Source organism: Penicillium lagena, assembly GCF_028827675.1.
Source record: "Penicillium lagena strain IBT 129212 chromosome Unknown utg000002l_segment0_segment0, whole genome shotgun sequence".
In the NCBI taxonomy this organism is placed as follows: Eukaryota; Fungi; Ascomycota; class Eurotiomycetes; order Eurotiales; family Aspergillaceae; genus Penicillium; species Penicillium lagena.
The window spans coordinates 3,710,343-3,724,075 of record NW_026623223.1 but is presented as its reverse complement, the minus strand read 5'-3'; the positions used below and the strand labels follow the sequence as shown (position 1 = coordinate 3,724,075).

The 13,733-nt window shown below is 53.8% G+C and overlaps 7 protein-coding genes across 7 annotated transcripts; 4 read left to right on the top strand and 3 right to left on the bottom strand.

The window, feature by feature from the left end:
- Nucleotides 1-78: 78 nt before the first annotated feature.
- On the top strand, nt 79-315 carry N7510_004309 (uncharacterized protein; the record flags this gene model as incomplete). The annotated part of the gene is made up of 1 exon (XM_056976235.1): nt 79-315. The coding sequence occupies one exon, from the start codon at nt 79-81 to the stop codon at nt 313-315; it is 237 nt and encodes a 78-aa protein (XP_056836191.1).
- A 662-nt stretch (nt 316-977) lies between these two features.
- Nucleotides 978-1,646, bottom strand: N7510_004308 (uncharacterized protein; the record flags this gene model as incomplete). Its single annotated transcript, XM_056976234.1, has 1 exon — nt 978-1,646. The coding sequence occupies one exon, from the start codon at nt 1,644-1,646 to the stop codon at nt 978-980; it is 669 nt and encodes a 222-aa protein (XP_056836190.1).
- Nucleotides 1,647-2,660: 1,014 nt separating this feature from the next.
- On the top strand, nt 2,661-3,200 carry N7510_004307 (uncharacterized protein; the record flags this gene model as incomplete). Its single annotated transcript, XM_056976233.1, has 1 exon — nt 2,661-3,200. The coding sequence occupies one exon, from the start codon at nt 2,661-2,663 to the stop codon at nt 3,198-3,200; it is 540 nt and encodes a 179-aa protein (XP_056836189.1).
- Nucleotides 3,201-5,024: 1,824 nt separating this feature from the next.
- Nucleotides 5,025-7,393, top strand: optD (uncharacterized protein; the record flags this gene model as incomplete). Its single annotated transcript, XM_056976232.1, has 2 exons — nt 5,025-5,190; nt 5,247-7,393. 2 exons carry the CDS (start codon nt 5,025-5,027, stop codon nt 7,391-7,393), a joined length of 2,313 nt encoding a protein of 770 aa, XP_056836188.1.
- Nucleotides 7,394-7,785: 392 nt separating this feature from the next.
- Nucleotides 7,786-9,858, bottom strand: N7510_004305 (ubiquitin-specific protease UBP1; the record flags this gene model as incomplete). Its single annotated transcript, XM_056976231.1, has 1 exon — nt 7,786-9,858. The coding sequence occupies one exon, from the start codon at nt 9,856-9,858 to the stop codon at nt 7,786-7,788; it is 2,073 nt and encodes a 690-aa protein (XP_056836187.1).
- A 301-nt stretch (nt 9,859-10,159) lies between these two features.
- N7510_004304 (Alb1 domain-containing protein) lies at nt 10,160-10,792 on the top strand (the record flags this gene model as incomplete). The annotated part of the gene is made up of 3 exons (XM_056976230.1): nt 10,160-10,175; nt 10,230-10,522; nt 10,580-10,792. The coding sequence occupies 3 exons, from the start codon at nt 10,160-10,162 to the stop codon at nt 10,790-10,792; spliced, it is 522 nt and encodes a 173-aa protein (XP_056836186.1).
- Nucleotides 10,793-10,798: 6 nt separating this feature from the next.
- Nucleotides 10,799-13,593, bottom strand: vp16 (tethering complex subunit VPS16; the record flags this gene model as incomplete). Its single annotated transcript, XM_056976229.1, has 6 exons — nt 10,799-12,372; nt 12,424-12,518; nt 12,569-13,062; nt 13,111-13,239; nt 13,289-13,395; nt 13,449-13,593. 6 exons carry the CDS (start codon nt 13,591-13,593, stop codon nt 10,799-10,801), a joined length of 2,544 nt encoding a protein of 847 aa, XP_056836185.1.
- Nucleotides 13,594-13,733: the final 140 nt, after the last annotated feature.

The following is a 13,733-nucleotide window of genomic DNA, read 5'->3' as shown; positions in this document are numbered from 1 at the left end:
GTCGCCCTCAACACCTCGGCTTCACCGCTATACCTCTGATCCGCCATCAACAAGCCACCACATGCAAAGCACATCCACATGCTCCATCTGCACATGCAACTCATCCACAATCTGATCTCATCTGCAACCCTTGTCATGGTATGCCTGACAGTCTCGCCTCCGCCCCAGCTGTCGGACCCTAGGCCGCGCGTAAGGCGGACCGGACTGCGCCGAGCTGAAGAATATGTCAGCGATCGTATTCTCATCAACCTTTCGCGGAGTGACACGAATATCAGCGAGTCTGACTGTTTCGTATTCTCGGTGTGGCAGAGATGATTTATAATTTATCATTTATAATCGAATCATACGAAGAGGCGAATAAGATAAAGAAGAGTAATAATAATAATAATAGTTTCCGATTTGTTTGGATGATTATGAGTAGGTTTTTGCTACCTCGAGAAAGGCCACTGCGACCCTGCTGGTTATCTGACTCACAGGGCCCCGTCTAGACTCATCGGACAGCAGTACACCGAGAGTGAGGGAGGGACAACTGAGGGGCAGCGGGATGCGCAGGGCGCGGGTAAATGAAAAACACGACGAAAATGAACAGGAATCACAATACAGGCTGGGTGGGGGTATCAGGAATCAGGAATCATCCTCAGATGAGGCGCTAAGGGTAAAAGTCAATAAAAAAATAAAAAACAAAAAAACACCGGTCCGGCGTCGGGAAAATGCTCGGGTATTGATGTGATGATCCAACGCCAACGCTGAAAAGATAAGAGAAGCGGTGAGATAGGGAGATTAGGTAAGCGCGGGGAGTATGGAGTTAGGGCTGAGGTTGATGATGAGTGGTGGAATGGTGTGATCGATTTGATCGAGTCAGGCGCGGGTATCACGGGTGGTGTAAATTGGAAAATAATTGGCAGGAAAGAAGACATGCGGCGAAGTGAAAGGTGGACAGCGCCTGCGCAGCCCGTTGATAGTTAGGACTGGGCAGCTCACGCATGTGCCGTCACCTTGGCCGACGACGAGTGAGCGCGCCGCTTGCCGTGCGTGGCCACGGCGCGACGTTTCTTACGTTTGGCCGACGCCATCTCGCGCTCATTGATGATCGCCAGCTTCGCCATGCGCAGGGTCTGCGTGGCGCGGGCGTGTGCTTCGACCTTGGCCAGGAAGCGGGCGCGGTCTTCCTCCTCGGCAGCCACGGCGCGGATGCGCTCGAGCTGCTGCTCCATATCCATGGAGGCCGGGAAGACGAGGGCGTCTTTGCAAGGCGCGTCCTCGATAGCGCTGTTGGTGGGAGTGGTGGTGGCGGCGGATGAGGGCGTAGGCATCCAGAGCAGGTCCTCATCTGAGAGGTAGGCATTGGAGAACGAGTCTGGAGACTCGCTGCGCGATAGTGATGGGCGGTTGGGCCAGGAGGGAAAGGCGCAGGCGGCGCCCATGCCCAGCTCGCTGGAGAAAGAGGTTTTGCGTGGGTTGATGTCCAGCAGAGAGTCGCTGGGGGTGGGTGGTGGTGCCGATGGGTTGGACATGGGCGAGGAGTCGTAGGAACTGCCACTCCAGCTGAAGCAGACTTGCGCTGGGTCGGTACTGGCCACGGGAGCCAGCACGGCCGCTTTGGTGAGCGACATGTCGCGAAGGCGCGACTGGATGGGAATCACCATGGTGGGAGTCGGGGTGGTGAAGGGAGGGAGTAGGAAGCAGTGAAGGTGTAGAGAGGGTAAATAAGGCGCGAGACAGAGAGTAGGATAAGTACGATATCAGTCCGAGGGCAGGCCGGCGTTTATCAGCACATCTGGGGGAGTACAAAGAGATGCCGGGGGAGGCTTCTAGACTCCGCGCACCCTTGCAGTCGGGCCTGAGACAGAGCGAAAGCGACAGATCGAGGCGGAAGCACTTCCGGCAATTATTGAATAATAATTATTTTTTTTCTGACAGCGGATGAATCAGTTTGCACGGAGATCTGCTGCACGATCTGCCCAACCATCAAGAAGAAGGTGCGGTGAACGGGGACTGTGCTTCCCCGTCGCCAGTTCCGATGGCAATCGGATGGTATGGTTGGTTCACACCGCTGGGGGATCTGGCGGTGTATTCTGTCAAATCAGGAAGATAAATGGAGGTGACCGGGAAATGCGGTGGCCGATACGTCCACACCGATAGAACAATAGTCGAGGAGAGGAAGATCGAGATGGTGATACACCCCCGGGCGGGCGACGGGCGACCCTCGCTGGTTATAAAACAAAAAAATGATTTCACGCGACTTTACCCGTCGGTCCACCTGGTGCCTCTCCCTCGGGTCGATGGGGCCTTTACACATGCGGGCCTCGACTCTGGTCCAGCCTTGCAACGGTCGGGGCCGGACGGAGGGTCTGGAGGCGGGTCTCTCCCCGTTCCCCACGGATAAAGGCAGTGCCCGGCTATCCTTCAAAGGAAGGTGGATGAGTCCCAGGATTGTGGAAGGCTATTCCTCCTGGAGGCCGATTTTGCACGAATAATAATCACTGGCCTGGATGATGGCTTGGGGTTACAGGGCCTTCTTTGTTTCATATTAGGGCTATCGACTATAATACTACTACGACGGTGACTCTAGTACCCCCCTGTCCATTGATTCGATCCCTGCTGCACGGGAGATCGCAAAGTACAAAAAGAGATCGCTCCAAGACATGTGTCAATCAATAATGTTGCATATCCCGGATCCCTCCCTTTCCTCGGTCCCTCTGCTGCTTCCCCCCGGAAAGGATCGCAGTTCCCCCGACCCCAAGTGGACCCTCCCGCCGTGCCGGGGCAGAAGAGGAAGCCTCGGTCGCCGATCGTTGCATACCCGCCAGACTGGTCATATTCTGGCTATTTTTCTCCAGACTTTCCACCATATGAACCCATTTCCGCCCCCGTGTCGTCAGTCATCCTTTCACGCGCCGGCCCGCCGGGGAACGGGGAAAGGGGGGCGAAATGGGTATACAACATCACAAAATGGCATGTTCGCCCGTACTTTGTTCACAGTGAGCTGTCTAATTATCAACAGCTGTAGAGCTTCAGAAAAGCCGGGGCGGGCCGCGGTCCACGATCTGATTCCGATCGCCCGCGGATGTCTGCTGCCCCCTTTTTTAGTTGTGTCCATTCCTACAGGATCTCTGCACGGCTCGCTACATACTAGGTTCCTCATCTCCCCAATTGCTGGGTCGGGCCATGGAGCAATGGTCGATGATTACTCTTCGTAGTGTGTTCCGAAGCAGTGGAAATGGGCCGGTCCTGGGGCTGGGCTGGAATTGGGGGCGCCCCTGATCGAAATGACTTCATTCGTCCCCTAAATAGTCGGTCCTGTGTTGGGGATGTGTACCAGCCCAGTGGCTTCGATGTGGGAAATTACCTCTTCCTCTCACATATATTCATCTCTGTCATCGGGGCGAGACTGGTCGATTGTTTGTGATGGAAATCTCCAGGTCCCGGATAGATGCAGAGGATTCAGATTCCGGTGTTAGACAAGATCTAGGACTCTGCGTCGCGGTACTTCTGTGCAAGCCACCTGTCAAAAGCAAGGATCCAATAAATCGGACTCGCCACTATGGTTGGGGATGCATCGGAGATCGCTGGCGGTGGCCTGGACGAGTGACTGGCGGATCGCGATCGATCAGGTTATGCAGTGATATATGACACAAAATATATATGTTTGTTGCGTGGATCTACTCTGTACCAAATATGCAAACAGATCGAGATAAACCATGCAAGAACTCCCCTCCCCCATGGGGATCCGATCGACCCACTTGAGAGAATGGACAGATGCATATCGAATAACATGCAATGCAGACACTGCGTACGGAGTGTACACAGAGGCGTCGTCCACTGGCAATGCAGTTCTGGCCAATGTGCAGTATGAGTAACCCTAAATCCACTGCGGAAACCCACCTTTCGATCCGAAACTAGACTCTACTCGCCAATAACTAGTCTTACCTCGCAACACAATAAAGACATGGGTCGGAGGCCTCCTGATTCTGATTCACGGGGAAATTAGATGAGTTAGCACGGAGGTACCACCGTACCAATTTCGCCAAGCCATAAAACTTCTTTGATGGCACTATCTCGACACGGAAGAAATCCCTCCGGTCGCCTCAGAGCCCGGGAAATATTTCATACCCGCCGAACCATCCCAGTCCGTGTCAAACTTTGCTCTGTCGGTCGGTCGGAGTAGTTCCAGCCGGGCTGCAACCCATCCATCCCTGTCCGTTTCGAGAACGCTTCGACGCCGCGGCGTACATACATATGCGGTCGCGTTGCGATCGAAGCGGCCTATGGGCTTTGCTGCGTTTCTAAGAACTGCCCTTTTCGCCCGCTGCTTGTTATTTGCACTGGAAATATCCTGGTCTCACAGGCGCTAAGGCTATCGTTAGTCGACTGACTGGAAGTGCATCTTCCCTTGGGCAGTTACATACTAGTTAATTGTTTGCCTCTAGTCTAGGCATCTAGGTCGCAAAGATTGGGTGAACAGTGAGACTAGACTCCATGACCCTTGCTCTCCAACGACGCGAAGCAGACGCGCTTGGCATCCAGCGCGCAATTCCAGCCTCGGACCGCCTGCCCATTGCGCTCCAGCGCTCATGGGGGGACCTCACCTTGCTTAGGCCTGCCCCTTCCGGACATGATCTTCCTCCCTATCAGTGCGTGTCGGGGCTTCCGCTATCAAAGATAGGAGAGATAGACAACAACTGCCGGTGGTTATTCAATGGTCACTCGTGATTCGCCATACCCAAGTGACCATATACTCCTGATTCTTATTCACAGCTCAATATTTGAAAAGAAAAGAAGAGGAATCTTCTCATTCATGATGGCTATGACTCTGTGCAAGATAAAGAGCATCTCCACCTCCCGATCAACAAAGCGTTATCTTTCCCCGCGTTTCTTCGCCCGCTAAACCAGAGCTAGAAGAGCTAAAAATGCCGGTGCTGTGATAACAAGCCCTTTTGGGCGGACATTCCGATGGTTTATCTAGTGGGAATGCCCAGAAGCATCGGGCCCGACATTCACAAGACTGTTTGTTCATGTTTAGCATGGAGTCCGAAAAATTCGAGTCTGTCAAGCCTACCCCCTTCCAGACGGACGAGGAGGTGGGCGAGGGCCGTATGGACAAAGTGGAGCTTGACGCTTCTAGCCAGGAAGAGCAGGATGAGAATGTCGAGTACGATTATGAATCGCATCGATCGCCCTTCCCGGAGGGTAAGTGCAGCGACTGGAATCATCATCAAGAAACAAACCTGATGAAGCTCGAATAGTCCGGGCTGTTGTCCCTGAAACCGACGATCCAACTATGCCTGTCAACACGGTGCGCATGTGGGTACTGGGGATTGTTTTCACCATGTTCGGATCGGGCATCAACCAGTTCTTCTCCCTGCGCTATCCATCCGTACACATCGTCGCTCTCGTGGCGGAATTGCTGGCCTATCCTCTCGGCGTCTTCCTCGCAAAGACTCTCCCGGTCACCCCAATCAATCTAGGTCCTCTAGGCTCCTTTACTATCAACCCAGACCGCAAGTTCAACATCAAGGAGCATGCAACGATCGTAATCATGAGCAACGTATCTTTCGGATATGCTAGCGCCGACTCGACAAACATCATCCAAGCCTCCAGCAAAGCATTTTACAACTTCGGGCTCTCGGCTGGCTTCTATGTGCTTATCGTTATTTGCGCGCAGCTTCTCGGATTCGGCGTTGCTGGACTTACCTCTCCGTGGCTCGTCGAACCAGCTCGCATCATCTGGCCTGGTGTCCTGTCCAATTGCGCCATGCTTGAAACGCTACACTCGCGCGCAAACCACGTCGCAGACGGATGGCGCATCTCCCGCCTGCGCTTCTTCCTGTATGTCATGGCCGGCGCGTTCGTCTGGTACTGGTTTCCTGGCCTGATGTTCACCGCGTTGTCCTACTTCACCTTTGTGTGCTGGATCGCGCCCAAGAATGTCATTGTCAACCAGCTGTTTGGCATGCAGACCGGGTTAGGGCTTAGTCCCATCACCTTCGACTGGAGCCAGGTCGCATACAACACCAATCCACTACTTTCCCCTTCATGGGCCGCAATGAACGTGTTCGCGGGCTTTGCGGTCTTCTATTGGATCGTCGTGCCCGTGCTCTACTACAAGAACGTCTGGTTCACGGCGTACCTACCACTCATGACCGCCGACGTCTACGACAACACCGGCGCCGTGTATGATACATCCCGAGTCGTCTCCCCAGACAAGACCCTCGATATAGCCGCGTATCAGAAGTACTCTCCTCCCTACCTCGGAATGACCTTCGCATTCGTGTACGGACTCTCTTTCGCATCAATCACCGCCGTGCTCACGCACATCGGTTTCTGGCATGCGCGCGATCTCTGGGCAGCGCTCAAGGGCCGCAACAGACTCGATATCCATGCGCGTCTGATGCGCGCCTCGTACAAATCCACGCCGTGGTACTGGTACGCCGCGATTATCCTGGTGATCCTGGGGGTCTCCATTGCAGTCGTTGAAGTTTACGGCACCAACCTTCCCGTGTACGGAGTGTTCCTGGCGCTGATTATCCCGGCCGTGTATATGATTCCCTGTGGGATCGTGCAGGGAATCACCAACGTCGATGCAAACCAGTTGAATGTGCTCGCCGAGTTTATAGGCGGGTACCTCTTTGAAGGACGCCCGCTGGCAAACATGATCTTCAAGGTCCTTTCGACTGATGTAGTCGGACAGGGTGTGTACTTTGCCATGGACATGAAACTCGCACATTACCTCAAAGTACCCCCGCGCACATGCTTCGCTGCGCAGGGGGTTGCCACTCTCCTGGGTGCGCTGACCCAGGCAGGCGTCACGATCTGGATGCTGGGTAACATCGAAGATATCTGCGAACAGCACCAGTCCGACGGATTCTCCTGCCCCAACGGTCGCACGGTTTACTCCTCGTCCGTGATCTGGGGGCTCGTCGGCCCGCGCCGTCTCTACTCAGCCGGCCAGATCTACTCGGGACTGCTGCACTTCTTCTGGATCGGCGCCATCGCACCACTGGTGACCTATGGACTATATCGTGTGACCCGCCGTGAATTCTGGAAATTCATCAACTGGCCGCTCATCTTCGTGGGGACGTACAACGTCCCGCCGGCAACGGGAATCAACTACTCCAGCTGGGCGCTGGTGAACTTCATCTTCAACTACTTCATTCGCCGCCGCTTCTTTGCCTGGTGGACTAAGTATAACTATATTCTGGCGGCGGCTTTGGATACGGGCCTTGCGCTTAGTGGAATTGTCATCTTCTTTTGCATTTCTTACACGGGCGCTGTGTTCCCGTCTTGGTGGGGGAATACTGTCTATCTTAATACGGCGGACGCGGAGGGCGTTTCTTGGTTGCCTTTGCCCAAGAGGGGATATTTTGGTCCTGCTAATGGGACTTGGACTTGAGCCGAATTGAGGGTTGTTTGCGTGATCGTACAAGGGTAGCTTGGCTGAACTTGAGGTTGAGATGAGATATATACATCTCTACATGTAGGGCCAACTTAACCTGAATCTTATTGATAGTATTTGAGTATTTGAAATTGCATATGCATATGAGCTCAAGGTCAAGATATTTATGTACATCAAAGAAACAATCAGCAGACAAGGATGTAAACATAGCTCCTTCATACGGAAGGCAATCATCCATAAAAGTACATCCATCTATTCAACCAACCAGACCAGACCAAAAACTCCAAATCGAGCGAGCCCACGACAATAAGCGGGCGCATGGGTATCATTGATGCAGTGCCAACTCATGGCGTTGTTTGTGCTGAAGAAAAAGACCAAGAAGATCATAATCACGATACGGTTGCCACAGACTCTGTGCCGATTTCTTCCGCAGGGGCGTGAACGGCAACCGCGTTCGACGTCTTCAGCGGCGGGACAATAGCCTTGACATCTTCCACCGGGAGAGCGGCGCCTTCGGGCGTCGACACGCTGGTCGCGCGCGAAGTGCTGGAATCGGCATCTGTGACGGTGGATGCAGCAGATAGGTTCTCCGACATGGTGGAATTGGACACTGACTCGGCTGTCTCCGACTGCATGTGGTTCGGGAGCGCCAGAGGGCTGTCATCTATGGCCTCATAGAAGAGCATGAACGCGCCGCCTTGAGACATCACATGTGCTTCGCTGACCATCTGCACGTCCTCGTCGCTGAGACGGTACCAGTGTTCCGCCTTCTCTTTGTCGCCCTCGACCTGGAGAACCTCGTCGGGTGGTTGGGCGGGAAATACGGCTGTCGGGTACTTGCGATAGCAGATGTAGTGCCCGTTCTCATGTCGGCCGTAGTGTGTGATGATTGCTCGCAGCTCGTACTGTGGACTGGTGGTGATTTGGACTGCCTCCCCGGGCTGTGGAAGCATCGACTCCGCAGGGTTCATATCCCACTGCTCAAGTGATTCCTGATCTGAGACCTGAGCTCCGAGGCACCAGTCGCTCAGATCGAGCGTCTTGGGAAATTTCACAGCTGCGTAGTTCTTCTTCAGCATCCCCGTCATCTCGTCAAAGAGACTGCGGTTGATGTGAACGACAAGACACTTGGGTGTCCGTGCAATCACAGCCTGCCTGGACTTGGTCGCCGAAACCCGGCTTTTGCTGGGGATATGGCATTTATTCGCCAAGGTCTTTTCAGCAAAATCATTCTCCTCAAGGGCCTCATTGACAGCTGCCAGCCGTTTCTCGGCGGATGTTTTCACTGCCTCATTCAACTGTACAGAATCCGAACCGAGAGACGAATTCTGGTCTTCCTCGATTCCACTTAAAAGACTGCGAAGCTGCTCCTGGGAACGTAGCAATGTGCATTTGGCACACTCCACCCCTTCAATGGGCTCAAGGACCATGTACTGACCCAAGCACTCCCGAACATCGTATTCAAATTTGTCTCCTAGCGGGACGGTGAGGCAATTGAATGGAATGAGCGACAGGCCTTCTGTCCATCCACATTTCATGCAACCAACTCTCTGGGCCAGCAAGCCCTCGAGGGGGTTGCGAAACGAGGACTTCTCGATCGTTGGAGTTGGCAAGGCATCTTCATCCACCGCCTCTAACTCCAGAGAGGTATCACGTACGACATTTTCTTCTCGTCCCACCATCTTGAGCCCCATGTTCCTCGTCTGTCCCCTCGAAGCCTTCCGGATCTCGATATCGATCTGGTCCACCACTTTGGAAAAATACTCCTGAGCATCCTGTTGCTGCCAACTGCTCATAGATTTGAGGTCTGGCGGAATCCATAGCTTGCGTCCATCGTTCGAAGCACTGTTCAGACGATCGATAATACCGCGGAGAGCCTGGTGCGTAGAAAATGAACCCTTCTCCGCCAATGTGTCCACATTCCGGCCCAGAAAAGCAGAGAGCGACCGCAACGACGCCAGCCCCTGGATAATACTATTCTGGTAGCAGGAGTTATCCCAGTTGCCCAGCCCAGGCGGGAATGCGTCCTTGCTGTTACCGAGAAGGGCGGTTCCGAAGCCGGAGAGAGATCGCGGTCGGGGGAAGAAAGGGAAGGAGGAGGTGTTGTCCAGGCCGAAAATGCGCTGCATGGCCTCGCTTTTGGTCTGGAAGGTCATCTGCGTGGTATTCGAGGCGCCGTCGCCGTCGCCATCGTCGGACTTGACCATGCCGGGGTCGAGGGCGGCCACGAGCCGGGCCGGTGTTATGACGACGAGGCTGTTCCAGGCGGCGTGAATCACGGAGATGGGGGCGAAACCGAAGTGGTCTAGGACGAGATAGGTGGCGAGGATGGCAGCGAGTGTGTAGGCTAGCACTTGGTTGTTTTGTAGGATCGTGACCGCTGTATCATAATGGCTGTTTTGGCTTGCGTAATGGATGGGGCTGGCTGAGAAGATATCCGCTCCCTCTGCGCGAGCGTTCATGGCTGATGATGCAGGAGATCAGAAGAAGAGCCGCCGCAGCAGGAGGAAGTCCTGATGAGCATGGGCGAGGTGGTGCATATGCGAAAATCACCGAGTCGGGTGGGAAGTGGTAGATATAGATAGATGGATGGGGTGTGATGGAGAGAGATCAGATCAACTGCGGCTATCTATACTGGCAGATACATACGAGCTGCGCGTCTGGTCACTGTCGCCCGCCGCAAATTTTTTCTGCCTATCGCTACTATCAATGTTTCTCTCTTTCTCCCCCACCAACTCGATCTAATTATTTACCACTCCCACCATGGCCAAGAATAGGCGTGAGTTTGAACTCCTGTAATAAATTGTTGCAATTTGTCTAATCCTGTTTTTAGCCCAGTCGCAACACTCCCGCGCAGCTCGGCGCGCGGCGTCGCCCAGTCTGGACCTCGATAAATCTCTGAAGACTTTGCCTCGAGCAGAGTCTCCTACGGTGCAGCGCCCCTCAGTGCTGTCGGAACGTGCAAACTCAGGTGTGCAGAAGAGGCAAAAAAAGGGAAAGAATATGACGAAAGCCCAGCGGTTACGACAACAGAAGGGCCTGGAGAGAGCAGAGGCAGTGGTAGATCAGATGGAAGTCAAATTGACCAAGAGCGCGAACCGACAGAAGACAATTAACTCACGAAGGGTGTGTATGAATTGGCTATTTAAATTGAATGCAATAATCGCTGACAAAACTCCTCAGGCCGCCTGGGAAGATACGAACCGGAAATCGACCATATTCCAGGCTCTGCAACAGGAGGAGGATGAGACCGACGATGACGAACAAGGCGACAATGCCATGGCCGAGGACGCCGCACCATCGCAATCGAAACCTGTCTTGAAATCCACTCACACAGTCTCCAACCCGGTCCCAGAAACCCCCGCGCTCGCGGACGAAGACGACGAGATCACCTGAAATCACTTACTTCCTCGGCCTCAGTTGGTTGATCATGCGCTCGATCTCGGACACAGCAGGTCCAGATGCTCTCGTCTGCAGCGTCTCCAGTGTATTCACATCTTTGGCCTTGTGCGCTTCTTCTGCCGCCTTGACGATCATTCCACACTTCACCCACATCTCAATTCGGTCGGCGACGGGCAGGTTGGTGCATTTTGGAACGAAAATCGATGCGAGCTTGGTGTTGCCGGCGCCCAGGATTTCGTTGTAGAAGGGCTGTAGTTCTCTGTTAGCACGAATACCCGGACCTGGGGGTGTGTGATGCCTCACCTCCCACCCGATCGGGGATTTTTTAGCCTTGGCGAGATCCTCCAACTCGCCCCAGTCACGTTTGGCCACTAGGGCTCTTAATCTCAACCACCAGTACGTCTTCTCTGGCAGTTTGAACTCGCCCTGCACTTTGTGGGCTCGTTTCCCGTAGCCAGCACGAATAAGTCTGTAGACCGTCTCATTGAGGCTAAGACCAAGGTACTCGGGGCGATCTGCCAGGTCCTTGTCTAAACTCTCTTGGGACTTGAGAAGCTGAGAGGCTTCGGAGATTAATTTCTGGTGCAGCACCACCGTTGCATCCTTCGAGTCTGACAACAGCCGAGCGGCGAGATGGAGCTTCTCCGTTCTGCGCTGCAAGTCCGGTTCCTGCAAAGCTTCTGATAGCAGGACATTAGAGCCCTCGATTGGTCGGTCATCCTGATAGAACAGATCCTTGAGTAGTTCCTTGTCCCCGTCTCGGGCAGCGGTCTCGACCAAGGCAGAGGCCATGGGACGCGTGTTGATCATGCGGAAGAAGCTCGCGAGCGGGAGCTTGCTTTTCAGGTGTAACAGTACGTAGTTGACCAGGTCATCATCGCCGCTTTCGATAGCTTTGTCAAGTGCCAGCTCGTCCTCTTCCATGTTCAGTAGCAGAGGCACTTGTTTACCCGCCCGCGGTTCATAATTCAGCAGCTGAGTGGCCAAATGAGACCGTCCCTCGTCATACGCAGCCTGTGCAATGACTTCAAAGGAGATCCCCGGCTTCCCGTCCAGTCTTTGAACGATAAGTTTGCACACGGCTTCATCGTCCACGGCGGAAACCTTGACTTTCTGGCTCGCCCAATGAACATAGATTCGGTCGGCAGGGATCTGGAGGTATTCCGAGACCCGGATGGCAAGCAAATACTCATGACGATTGATCAATCGCTCAACGAGACCCTCTGGGGTGAGTCGCAAGTATTGCTCGTAAGAAATTGGCAATCCAACTTTGTAATCTCGTGCTGCCGTTAGAACGCGAAGCTTTTCGGTCATCTCGACAAAATCGTCACTGTTATACAACTCGAGCACAGACTTGCCAAACGACGCCGCTTTCAGCAGCCGCTTCTGCCAGTAGCCGTCAAACTCATAGCCCGCTGCTTTGATGCAGGTGTCCACTGCCGAGGGTAAATTGGAACGGATTCGTTGGATGTTTTCATCGGCCTTGGGCGATTTCTTCTCTAGTTGCTCTACCGAGTCGAGAAGGACCGAGGCAGGGGACGACGATCCCAGCCGGAAGATCTCTTCGGTGACACCTATAACGAAGTCAATGGCAGAAATGGAATTGCATGCGACAAATCACTCACTAGTGACTTTGTGTAGGAATTCACATGTGTCATTAGTGAGGAGCCGGACTCCGTCAAATTCTGGGATTACATGGACGCGGCCATCATAGTAGTACCTGCACCAGTTAGCCATATCCACAGGGAATATCGAGCAGAGCTAACTCACTTTGAAGAGCTTCCATTCGGCCCCACGAGATGAATCTCATCCTCCCACGCAAGAATGACAGCATCGTCGCCACACCAATTGACGCTGCTCGGAGGGACCCGGGATTTCGAGTCGTATTCGGTGAACTTATTCTGGAAGTCATTGCTGACCACCCACAGTTTGCCCTCGCCTGTCAACAACGCGACAAAACGCCCTGACGGAGATACGCTAACGTGCTTGAACGGCCCATCCTGAAGGATTTTGTCTTCGGCTTCTGTCGAGTCGACCAGATACACGGTCTTATCTACAGCCAGCAAGACTTCCACGGATCGTGACATCGTATATGCTGGCGGGATAAGAGACCATGAAGAAACCTCGCCTTCTGGACACGGCGCTAGTAGCTTCGGGCGTGGCTCGTCGTATTTCGAGACAGCGATCAATTGGTTATTGGACAGTAATGCCACAAGACCCGATGCCCAGAACTGGCAGGCTCTCACACCGTACTCTTCTGCCCCCTGCCACAATGTTAGTAAATTGTGCGCACGACTGGATACCAGTCTTACATTTCCAAGAGAGAACGAGGTAAATTCGCCATCCAAGCCGAAATACCGGCGCACCGTGCCGTCCTCGGTAACCACCAACAACTCCTCCTTATCGGACCAGCCGATGCCCCGAAGAGATGATTGCTCCAACTAAGCACAGGTCAGCCTGAGCATCTCAAAGAGTTAGGAGTCTACCCACATGAATGCGATTGATGGGCTTCCCAGAGCAGGAGTAGATGTCAATGCTGGAGCGGGACGCCTGGGTCTCCCGAAATCTGACCAGCTTGCTCTCATCACGATAGAGCGCTGCAACTATTCAGTTTGGGGATTTCTTGTCATGGTGGTCAGTTCATTCTTACCGATAGCTCCACCGTAAGGGGCGCCGGCGACGATGTAGTTTTCTAATTCGACGTCTTCGTCGAAGATGGCGTCATACACGGACACGCGACGGTAGAAGCTGTCCCCGAGCTTGTCCCAGTTAGCGAGGGGATTTGAAGGTGCCATTGCTGGATCATCGCGGGATGGCAGATAGTAATGTTGCTGTCTGTTGCGGGCGATAAGTTGGCTGCTGCGCTAGGCTGGATGAGGTAATATAGACACCTTGATATTATCAGGCGCCATCCCGCCTCATCCCTCCGCCTTTC